This window comes from Oncorhynchus mykiss, chromosome 3 (assembly GCF_057628025.1).
Source record: "Oncorhynchus mykiss isolate SJ-2025 chromosome 3, ASM5762802v1, whole genome shotgun sequence".
NCBI lineage: Eukaryota > Metazoa > Chordata > Actinopteri > Salmoniformes > Salmonidae > Oncorhynchus > Oncorhynchus mykiss.
In genome coordinates, this window is record NC_143024.1 from 11,530,001 (window position 1) to 11,542,098 (window position 12,098).

At 44.8% G+C, this 12,098-nt stretch overlaps 2 protein-coding genes across 2 annotated transcripts in view; both read left to right on the forward strand.

The window, feature by feature from the left end:
* The window catches only part of LOC149984351 (protein naked cuticle homolog 2-like), a 74,429-nt gene extending 69,292 nt beyond the window's left edge, over positions 1–5,137 (forward strand). The window contains 3 exon segments of the mRNA XM_090220723.1: positions 810–879; positions 1,020–1,138; positions 3,372–5,137. Of these exon segments, the coding sequence (XP_090076849.1) occupies positions 810–879; positions 1,020–1,138; positions 3,372–4,027 (845 nt within the window). The 3' untranslated portion in view covers positions 4,028–5,137.
* A 623-nt stretch (positions 5,138–5,760) lies between these two features.
* LOC149984352 (pleckstrin homology domain-containing family G member 4B-like) overlaps positions 5,761–12,098 on the forward strand; it is a 132,866-nt gene continuing 126,528 nt past the window's right edge. Inside the window, exon 1 of the mRNA XM_090220743.1 lies at positions 5,761–6,244. The gene's annotated coding sequence lies outside the window, so the exon portion shown is untranslated. The remainder of the gene's footprint in view (positions 6,245–12,098) is intronic.

Below are 12,098 nucleotides of genomic sequence, written 5' to 3' on the forward strand. Positions count from 1 at the left end.
GTGGCAGAATACCTGACCACTGTGACTGACCCTAAACAGAGAGAACACAGTGGCAGAATACCTGACCACTGTGACTGACCCTAAACAGAGAGTACACAGTGGCAGAATACCTGACCACTGTGACTGACCCAAACTTAAGGAAAGCTTTGACTATGTACAGACTCAGTGAGTATAGACTTGCTATTGAGAAAGGCCGCCGTAGGCAGAACTGGCTCTCAAGAGAAGACAGGCTATGTGCACACTGCCCACAAAATGAGGTGGAAACTGCACATATTTCCCTCAGATTACACAGACCCACACAGAATTTGAAAACAAACCCAATTTTGATAAACTCCCATATCTACTGGGTGAAATACCAGTGTTCCATCACAGCAGCAAGATTTGTGATCTGTTGCCACAAGAAAAGGGCAACCAGTGAAGAACAAACACCATTGTAAATACAACCCATATTTATGTTGATTTATTTTCCCTTTTGTACATATTATGACATTTGTAATGTCTTTAATATTTTGGAACTTCTGTGAGTGTTAATGTTTACTGTTCATTTGTATTGTTTATTTCAGGAGTGAGTGAGTGAGTGAGTGAGTGAGTGAGTGAGTGAGTGAGTGAGTGAGTGAGTGAGTGAGTGAGTGAGTGAGATCTATGTGAACTTTATCATGGCTCTATACAGTCTCTCTATACAGTCTCTCTGTACAGTCTCTCTATACAGTCTCTCTATACAGTCTCTCTCTATGGGTTGTAGCTAGTTGTTTGTACAGGGCTGTTTTTGTTTATGTTGTAGTTGTTTATATGTTGTTGTCTCTCATCAGACCGGGAGTCAGGACGCCTTCACCAGGAGGAGGGACGATCAGCAGACAGACGGCTTTCTTCTCACATCAGGTCAACACACACACACACACACACACACACACACACACACACACACACACACACACACACACACACACGCACACACACACACACAGACACATACAACCCTACCACACACACCCTAACAGACATCTGTCCTCCTACACCAGGCCAGCCCTCCCAGGTCAGAGCAGTGAGGGACAGCATTACTGTGTGGATGAGAACACTGAGAGGAGGAATCACTATCTGGACCTAGCTGGTATAGAGAACTACACCTCCAGGTTTGAAGGTTGGTACCACTCAGCTTATCTCTCTCCCTGTACTAACAATTACAATGTGTTGGAGCCAGATGGCCAACTAAACCTCATAAGAATAAAGTGGCCTTGTAGTGAACTTGTCTATTATACAACATACACTGCCTTGAGGATTCACACGCCTTGACTTTTTCACATTTTGTTGAGTTGGATTAAAATAGATTTAATTGTGATTTGTTTTTGTCAACGATTTACAGAAAATACTCTGTAATGTCAAAGTGTAAGAAAAATTTGAACATTTGTATAAAAAAAATTAAAAATCATGAAAAAATATATACAAATATATCTTAGTTTAGATGGGTATTCAACCCCCTGAGCTATGAGTCTTTCTGGGTAGATTTCTACACCTGGAATGAGCAACATTTGTCCACTCTTCTTTTCAAAATTCTCTAAGCTCTGTCAAATTGGTTCTTGATCATTTCCAGACAACCATGTTCATGTCTTGCCATAGACAGTCCAAACTGATTTTCAAACAGTCCAAGTCCAAACTGTAACTCTACCACTAAGGAACATGCACTGTCTTCTTGGTAATTCCAGTGTAGATTTGACCTTGTGTTTTAAGTTATTGTCCTGCTGAAAGGTGAATTCATCTCCCAGTGTCTGGTGGAAAGTAGACTGAACCAGATTTTTCTCTTTGATTTTGCCTGTGCTTAGCTCCACTCCGTTTTCTTTTTTATCCTGAAAAACTCCCCAGTCCTTAACGATTACAGTCATACCCATAACATGATGCTGACGCCACTATTCCTGAAAATATGTCAAGTGATACTCAGTAATGTTGCATTGGACTTGCTCCAAACATAACACTTTGTATTCAGGACAAAAAGTGAATAGCTTTTTCATTTTTTTTCAGTTTTACTTTAGTGCCTTGTTGCAAACAAAATGCATGTTCTGGAATATTTTATATACTCTACAGGCTTCCTTCTTTTCACTCTGTCATTTCGGTTAGTATTGTGGAGTAACTACAATGTTGTTGATCCATCCTCAGCTATCTATTATCACAGCCATTAAACTCTGTAACTGTTTTAAAGTCATCATTGGCCTCATGGTGAAATCCCTGAGCGGTTTCCTTCCTCTCTGGCAACTGAGTTAGGAAGGACACCTGTATTTTTATAGTGACTGGGTGTATTGATGCACCATCCAAAGTGTAATAACTTCACCATGCTCAAAGGGACATTCAATGTCTGCTTTTTTTATTTTGACCCATCTACCAATAGGTGCAAAAGCTACCTGGTCTTTGTAGTTGAAGCTGTGTTTGAAATCCACTGCTTGACTGAGGGACCTTGCAGATAATTGTACAGTATGTGTGGGGTACAGAGATGAGGTAGTCATTAAAACATCATGTTAAACGCTTTTATTACACACAGAGTGAGTCCATAGAACTTATTATGGGATTCTCTCTCTTTCTCTGTCATCTCTCTCTTTCTCTGTCATATCTCTCTCTTTTTTTCTCTGTCATCTCTCTCGCTCTCGCTCTCTCTCTCTCTCTCTCTCTCTCTCTCTCTCTCTCTCTCTCTCAATTCAATTCAATTCAAGGGCTTTATTGGCATGGGAAACATGTGTTAACATTGCCAAAGCAAGTGAGGTAGACAACATACAAAGTGAATATATAAAGTGAAAAACAACAAAAATGAACAGTAAACATTACACATACAGAGGTTTCAAAACAGTAAAGACATTACAAATGTCATATTATATATATATACAGTGTTTTAACAATGTACAAATGGTTAAAGGACACAAGATAAAATAAATATGGGTTGTATTTACAATGGTGTGTGTGCTCTCTCTCTCTCTCTCTCTCTGTGATGTCCCTGTCCCTGTCTCTCGCTCTCTGCAATCTCTTTCTCTGTCATCTCTCTCTCTCTCTTTCTCTGTCATCTCTCTCTCTCTCTTTCTCTGTGATGTCCCTGTCTCTCGCTTTCTGCAATCTCTCTCTCTCTCTCTCTCTCTCTCTCTCTCTCTCTCTCTCTCTCTCGCTCACTGTATTCTCTCTCTCTCTCTTTCTGTGATCTCTCTCTCTCTCGCTCACTGTAATCTCTCTCTCTCTCTTTCTGTGATCTCTCTCTCTCGCTCACTGTAATCTCTCTCTCTCTCTTTCTGTGATCTCTCTCGCTCTCTGTAATCTCTCTCTCCGTCTATCTCTCTTTCTCGCTCTGTCTCTCTCTTTTTTCTCTCTCTATTCTCTCTCTCTCTCTCTCCCTCCTCCAGGATCCACCCCTCCCCCGCCCCCCCAGGAGACCCATGTGCGGGCCTCCCAGTCCCAGAACCGCTCCCGTTCCCAGGAGCCCGAGGCCCACGCCGCCCACGCCCACCAGCGCCGCTCGCAGGTCATCAGTGAGAACTACACCCCTCTAGAAGCCCGGGGTCGGGGTGCGTCACACTTCCTGAAGTCCCCCAGAGGAACATCTAAAGGATCCGGCGTCGGAGGGACTCCTGGGGGACTTGAAAGGGCCAAGTCCAGTAAATACCACGCTGGGGGTCATTACCCTCCTCAGCCTCCTCCTCTCCAGACCATGCTGCATACAGGGACCTCCTCATCTGGGGGTCACGGAGGTCAGGATGTGTACCACCTCCCCTCCTCCAGCCACCACCAGCACCCTCTGCAGCACAGCCACAGCAAACGGCTCCGGGCCAAAGCCAGGGAGGGTCAGGGCCTGTCCCCGTCCAAAACGCCCCTGTCACCTCACTCCAATCCCCAGCATCAGCATCAGGCTCCCCCTCCTCCTTGTCTGGAGAGGGAGCAGGGGTCTGGGCTGCCTGGCAGCCCTGGGTCCTTTGTGTTGCCTCTGGTGCAGCGTCACGAGCACCGACACCACCACGAACACCACCATCACCACCACTACCACCACCACCACCAGACATGACCCAATAGGACGCCAGTCACAGTAACAGTCAGAGACTGAGAGACCTTTAAAGGACCGACTGACCACACCCGTCTGTCTGAAGAAGGACTCAACCTCCTCACCCAATGGGAATGTCTCCGCTTCTGTCCTGAGGCTGCCCAATCTGAGATGGCACCCTATTCCCTATATAGTGCACCACTTTTGACCAGAGCCCTATTGGTTAGCCCTAACTCTAACCCTGTAGACGTTTGCCAAATGTAGTGCACTATATAACAAGGTGCCATTCAGACAGCCCAGGATCTGAACCCTCCTCCATTTTGTGCCAGGCAGGCTGCCAGAGCCAGACAGTTTCCCTGAGATATCCTGGGATCAGACACACTGATGGAAACTGGAGTGTGGCTGACTTGACTGCTGTGGTTATTCCATTGTAAAGGGTTGCTGAAGACACGGTGGTGCAGTTTTGTAAGACGTTTTCTATGGCACAGTTCTGAATCTGAATCAAATGAGGTTAAACGTCCTGCTGGACCAAGCTACTCCTCTCTACGCGTGGACCTTCACAAAGGGAGAACAGATACAGTACAGCTCTATGTGGACAGAGGTCAGAGGTCATCATTTCCTCCTTGGTGTTGACCCATAGATTTTCTTGTCCCCAGAAGCTAGGTACTGTCTCCTTCGTCCCAAATGACACACTAATCCATTTCATAGTATACAACCTTTGACCAGGGCTCATAGGACTCTAGTCTAAAGTAGTGCACTATTTAGGGAATAGCGTGACATTTGGGACACTGCCTCTCCGTGTGTCTTGTGTGTACGAGAGCTTTCCTCCCAACGGTGTATCTCAGGTGTTAGGTGCTGCTCCTTAGCTGTTCTCTCTACTACTTCCTCATTGGAACCGGAACCCTGCTGTTGGGGTTCCAGAACCAGAGGAACAATATCAAATCACCACTGACAGTTTTAATGCAAGAATTATCTAGCTATGTAAGCTTTCACATCTATATATGTATACACATTTTACTGTAATAATACTGTATTTATATGCATGTTATTTCATCATGAATTATAATAATGCATATATGTCTTTTGTCGTTGATGTATTTTAATAAACATTATATATACTGTATATTGATATTGTTACGTTTCCTAGCCCTGTTATGTCCCAGAATGCTTCATGGTTGTCATCTCTCTCGCATGCGTCAAAGAATGGTGCTCTGCTGCCACAGTGTGGTTAGAGACAGCAGAATACAATGTCCAGGGAACGGACAAGGCCACTAGAGGACACCTGTTGCTGTCTGGAGGGATGGTGCATTCTGGAACTGTCTGCATTGTGATTGTTTGTCAATGAAACATTGAATGTTACAAATCGAATGTATAATCTATATATATCCGATGCGTACAACGGCAGATAGCAAAACTAGTGGCACCATTTTATTTAGGAGGGATTGATATGAGCAATCTGGGATTTTTTTTTACATACATTTTTAGATTGTTTAAATTAATTATATATAGCCATTGGTTCTTGAAAAATATAACTTATAAATGCCTCATACAATTTATACATGTTTCATGAGCTGTCTTACCCCAGAACCCTGGGGTGTCAATATTTCCCTTGTCAATATTGGCACCCCATTTGGAATTCCCTCCTTTGTAGGCGTATTGTCTCTCTGTCTTCTTAAATGATTCAGAGATTAGATTAGCGCATAGATGAACGTTTTATAGTAAACTAATGTTGTGTTTCATACCACGACATATACGACATTGTAATTACAGAGTAGCACAACTCCCGGGTGCGCTACACTCTTTGAGCTCTGGCCATCACGGATTTGTGTGGGAGCCAAATAAGGACCCGGGCTGTGACAAACAATGGTAGCGATGAAAGGCGAGGGGAGGGTTGGCTAAATGCAAATATCCACTTTGTGCTGTTGAGAGAACCTCCTCCAACACTGACAACTGGCAATTTCCATCCTAAGAATCCTACGCTGTAGGCTGAGAATAATGCACCTACAATTCTGCCACGTCCCTTCTTTACAGCGAAGTTACAACTTCTTGTAACTACGATTTAATTCACAACTTTGAAACGTGTTCGGTTCATTCCATCGAGCAAGAGTTGGACAACGGTCAGTGAAGATGGACATTTGATGACCTCGGGTGTGTCGCGGGAGGGACAGGAAGCGTCTGTGCACCTGTGAGAACTAAACCAAAAATGTGAGCGACGCGTCGATCCGCGTGACATTCAAACAGGTACATTTGATTTTTCAAAAAAAAAAGTGTTTTTAATTTGTGTTCAAAGTGCAGTTGTCAAACTTTCCATTTTAACAACACCGATTTAAATCACCCCAAACCCATGTTTGTTGGCCGCTATATGGGCAATATAGTTTTTGCATTGCTCTAAACGTTTTGTTCTGAGTTGCATGCTCTCACATAGCCTATCCACATTCCCGAACATCTCATTTGAGACTCCTGATGTTTTTCTCCACAGTAAAACAATAATAGTGTTTGAGACCAGAGGCAGAAACACAGCGCAGCTTCGTTTAGAGACGCTAAGCCTTTCTAAACGTGATTATCCTTAGCCCGTCGATACGCTGGCTTTCATTCAAGACATGCATGAGAAAGGCTTTGCGACACAATGGATCAGTGGGAGCTTGTCTGCTATTATAGAGGCACTGGGAAAGAGAGGAGGACTCTAGACGCACTGGGAAAGAGAGGAGGACTCTAGACGCACTGGGAAAGAGAGGAGGAATCTTTCGTGAATATTGATATTGTCATGAGAGAGAGAGAGAGAGAGAGAGAGAGAGAGAGAGATAGATAGAAACAGAGAGACAGAGAGTGAATGAATGACATGGATAGAACACATTACAGATCAGTGGATGCTGCGATCAGGATGTCGAGTAATTCAGCTATTTAAAAACATTTTGTGGAAAATGCCTCATACCTGACAATTATAAATAAGAAATGAATGTTGTAAATTAGTCCACAAACTTGTCAAGTTACAATGAATTTAAAGTGCATTTCACAACATACTTTACAGAGAAAGTAGGAATTTTCTCCAAACAATTTGCTAGTAATCTGCAAACAAAAATTGGCTTTGGGTTTGAATGCTACTGTTGAAATGAACTCTATCCCTGCAGGAAGACATCAAAGCAGACTCGACATGAGGGCTTTCTTGACAACAATTGCCCCATTCTACTACCCTACTACCCTACCCCTGGCCTGGCCACCCCCACACTCCCCATCCCCTGTTTCCACTTCATTAAGCCCCAAGCTCCTGAGTCCAATCTGGAGGGAAAATGCTTCACTAATTCTAACGTCAGTCCCAAATGGCTCCCTGTTTAGTGCACTACGTTTAACCACTACCCATAGGAAAACCATATATGGAATAAGGTGCCATTTGGAAACACGTTAAGACTCCTTTTCCCAACAAATGAGGAAGACATTTTGTCTCTTTACTTTCATTTGAGTCCGACCCTGACAAGCTGTCAACAGTTGTACTTTCCCCTCCTCTCTCATTTACTGACCAGCATATTGTTGGGGAAACAGGACACAGAGAGTTGAATTGTGAAGCGATGGATGGGCAAGAAGACTCCTGCTGGGTGATTCCCAGTGTCCCAAAAGGCACCCTATTCTCTGTTGGGCCCTATGGGTTCTAGTCTAAATTAGTGCACTATATAGGGAATAGGGTGCCATTTGGGATGTAGACCGAGAGCATATTCCCCTCTGATCTATAGGGCCCATAGGATGCCAAATCCACTGTTGTCCTCATCACTCGTCCTTAACGGAATAATTAACTATTTCTTCATGTGATACAATAGTTGTTATTGCTAATGAAGAGAGAATAAAGTAAATGTTTATTTCAGATTATTGTTATTCGTAGAATCTGAAAAACGTAATACAAAACTTTTGAAGTGTATTGTCCCTTTAACTAATATAATCAGTTGCCATGGCAGGCTGCACTGGTTTCTGATTGGCAGGGTTTAGAGCTCTGCTGTCTGATTGGCAGGGTTTAGAGCTCTGCTGTCTGATTGGCAGGGTTTATAGCTCTGCTGTCTGATTGGCAGGGTTTAGAGCTCTGCTGTCTGATTGGCAGGGTTTAGAGCTCTGCTGTCTGATTGGCAGGGTTTAGAGCTCTGCTGTCTGATTGTCAGGGTTTAGAGCTCTACTGTCTGATTGGCAGGGTTTAGAGCTCTGCTGTCTGATTGGCAGGGTTTAGAGCTCTGCTGTCTGATTGGCAGGGTTTAGAGCTCTGCTGTCTGATTGGCAGGGTTTAGAGCTCTGCTGTCTGATTGGCAGGGTTTAGAGCTCTGCTGTCTGATTGGCAGAGTTTAGAGCTCTGCTGTCTGATTGGCAGAGTTTAGAGCTCTGCTGTCTGATTGGCAGAGTTTAGAGCTCTGCTGTCTGATTGGCAGAGTTTAGAGCTCTGCTGTCTGATTGGCAGAGTTTAGAGCTCTGCTGTCTGATTGGCAGAGTTTAGAGCTTTGCTGTCTGATTGGCAGGGTTTAGAGCTCTGCTGTCTGATTGGCAGGGTTTAGAGCTCTGCTGTCTGATTGGCAGGGTTTAGAGCTCTGCTGTCTGATTGGCAGAGTTTAGAGCTCTGCTGTCTAATTGGCAGGGTTTAGAGCTCTGCTGTCTAATTGGCAGGGTTTAGAGCTCTGCTGTCTGATTGGCAGGGTTTAGAGCTCTGCTGTCTGATTGGCAGGGTTTAGAGCTCTGCTGTCTGATTGGCAGGGTTTAGAGCTCTGCTGTCTGATTGGCAGGGTTTAGAACAGTGGGTCATGGGGATGGTTGACCCCTGTGGCCAGCCAGTTGGACTGCTCTTGTAGCTGCACATCAATACGGATCATAGCATGTGTGTGTTATCTATCTTGTGTTAGCAACAACTTGCCAACAAGAGGTTTGAAAGAGAGGGTTTTATCTGGTAGTATTTGCCTCTATAAATATGGATACCAAAATTACATTTAGGACTACATGTTCACAAGCCTAAAGGTATGGAAGGGAAGTGTGCAGAGTTAGAGACTAGTGTACTATCTGAAGGGTATGGAAGGGAAGTGTGCAGAGTTAGAGACTAGTGTACTATCTGAAGGGTATGGAAGGGAAGTGTGCAGAGTTAGAGACTAGTGTACTATCTGAATGGAAGTGTGCAGAGTTAGAGACTAGTGTACTATCTGAAGGGAATGGAAGGGAAGTGTGCAGAGTTAGAGACTAGTGTACTATCTGAAGGGTATGGAAGGGAAGTGTGCAGAGTTAGAGACTAGTGTACTATCTGAAGGGTATGGAAGGGAAGTGTGCAGAGTTAGAGACTAGTGTACTATCTGAAGGGTATGGAAGGGAAGTGTGCAGAGTTAGAGACTAGTGTACTATCTGAAGGGAAGTGTGCAGAGTTAGAGACTAGTGTACTATCTGAAGGGAATGGAAGGGAAGTGTGCAGAGTTAGAGACTAGTGTACTATCTGAAGGGTATGGAAGGGAAGTGTGCAGAGTTAGAGACTAGTGTACTATCTGAAGGGTATGGAAGGGAAGTGTGCAGAGTTAGAGACTAGTGTACTATCTGAAGGGTATGGAAGGGAAGTGTGCAGAGTTAGAGACTAGTGTACTATCTGAAGGGTATGGAAGGGAAGTGTGCAGAGTTAGAGACTAGTGTACTATCTGAAGGGTATGGAAGGGAAGTGTGCAGAGTTAGAGACTAGTGTACTATCTGAAGGGTATGGACACACTGGTAGCGTTTGCTAGCCGAGAGTACAACAGAGTGCCATAATTGGAAAACCGAGTACAAGCAGATGTACAATCACGCAAACATGACATCAGTCAGACGCACAACAGCGAGCGGGTGGTCCCTAAAACCCACTGCGGCGAACAAACGGCGAACGAACTACAGATGACTGGCAGATTGACATTCGGTGCGGTGTGTGTGTGTTCCCTTACTGCAGGTAGATGGTTCCTCTCTTTGGAAGTGAACCCTAGTTCTCTGGGTCTGGTGTGAATATGTACATAGTTTATGACAGCCGTTTACCGTGGAAGACACAGCTTTGACATCTCACTGGACCACCTCTTGATGAGTCATTTATTAGGGCTGTTAAACACACCGGGCTATAGTCTATATTTCCAGGATGGGGCTCAATGTCATAGGGTTGGGGCTCAATGTCATAGGGCTGGGGCTCAATGTCATAGGGTTGGGGCTCAATGTCATAGGGCTGGGGCTCAATGTCATAGGGTTGGGGCTCAATGTCATAGGGCTGGGGCTCAATGTCATAGGGTTGGGGCTCAATGTCATAGGGTTGGGGCTCAATGTCATAGGGTTGGGGCTCAATGTCATAGGGTTGGGGCTCAATGTCATAGGGCTGGGGCTCAATGTCATAGGGTTGGGGCTCAATGTCATAGGGCTGGGGCTCAATGTCATAGGGTTGGGGCTCAATGTCATAGGGTTGGGGCTCAATGTCATAGGGCTGGGGCTCAATGTCATAGGGTTGGGGCTCAATGTCATAGGGTTGGGGCTCAATGTCATAGGGCTGGGGCTCAATGTCATAGGGTTGGGGCTCAATGTCATAGGGTTGCATCCCAAATGGCCTGCTAATCCCTATATAGTGAGCTACTTTTGACCAGAAGCCTATAGGGAATAGGGTGCTATTTGGGACTTTACCATAATCATCTAGTCTGCTGCTCTGTGTTTAGCACACAGAATACGGTTCAATCTTTTCAACTTTTAATTCAATTTAAACATGTGCTTTGGACCACCACTCCCCCAAAATGTTTGTGAGCAATTAAAACAATTAGTGTGATTACAAAGAGCCACCCAAACAGTTACAGTCCACATGCAGACCAGACCACTGTGGGGTTGCCTAGCGATGTACACTCTGTTTCTCTCTCTCTCTCTTTCTCTCTTCCTGTTTCTGTCTTTCTGTCTCTCTCTCTTTTTCTTTCTCTTTCTCTCTGTCTCTCTTTCTCCCCCCCCCTCTCTCTCCCTCTCTCCCTCTCTCTCTCTCTCTCTCTCTCTCTCTCTCTCTCTCTCTCTCCCCACTCCCCTTCCCTCTCTCTCTCTCTCTCTCTCTCTCTCTCTCTCTCTCTCTCTCTCTCTCTTTCTCTCTCTCTCTCTCTCTCTCCCCACTCCCCTTCCCTCTCCTGCATACTAATAGACAGACTGAAAGCTGCTTTCAAATCAGATCTGTCAGACTCCTTATTAATATCCCCCAATTCTTCACTTTCTGTCTGTTCTCTTTCTCTCTTTTCCTGTTTCTGTCTGTTCTCTTTCTCTCTCTTCCTGTTTCTGTCTGTTCTCTGTCTCCCTCTTCCTGTTTCTGTCTGTTCTCTTTCTCTCTCTTCCTGTTTCTGTCTGTTCTCTCTCTCTCTTCCTGTTTCTGTCTCTCTCATCCTGTTTCTGTCTGTTCTGTCTCTCTCTTCCTGTTTCTGTACAGAAAAAATGTCATGTAATTAGCCCCTCCAAAGTTGATATCAGATTTTCGCGCCTGTTTGTGGTCACCTAGATGATCATTTCAGCACCGTTTTGATTGTTTCTCAGATTCTCCTCAGTGCACTGCAGTCTATTATGGGATGCTTCTGATACAGGTCTTGTGGATTGTCATTGTCCTCAGTGCACTGCAGTCTATTATGGGATGGCTCTGATACAGGTCTTGTGGATCGTCATTGTCCTCAGTGCACTGCAGTCTATTATGGGATGGTTCTGATACAGGTCTTGTGGATCGTCATTCTCCTCAGTGCACTGCAGTCTATTATGGGATGGCTCTGATACAGGTCTTGTGGATCGTCATTGTCCTCAGTGCACTGCAGCCTATTATGGGATGGCTCTGATACAGGTCTTGTGGATCGTCATTGTCCTCAGTGCACTGCAGTCTATTATGGGATGGCTCTGATACAGGTCTTGTGGATCGTCATTGTCCTCAGTGCACTGCAGCCTATTATGGGATGGCTCTGATACAGGTCTTGTGGATCGTCATTGTCCTCAGTGCACTGCAGCCTATTCGTATTGTAACGTGATACATTTCAATCATCAGAAAAATAGGTTTCATCATGGCCACACATTTCTCTGGCCCAGACAATGTTGGAAGCCCAGCAGGTCAAGTATCTGTAGCTGCTGTGGTTGAGAGTGA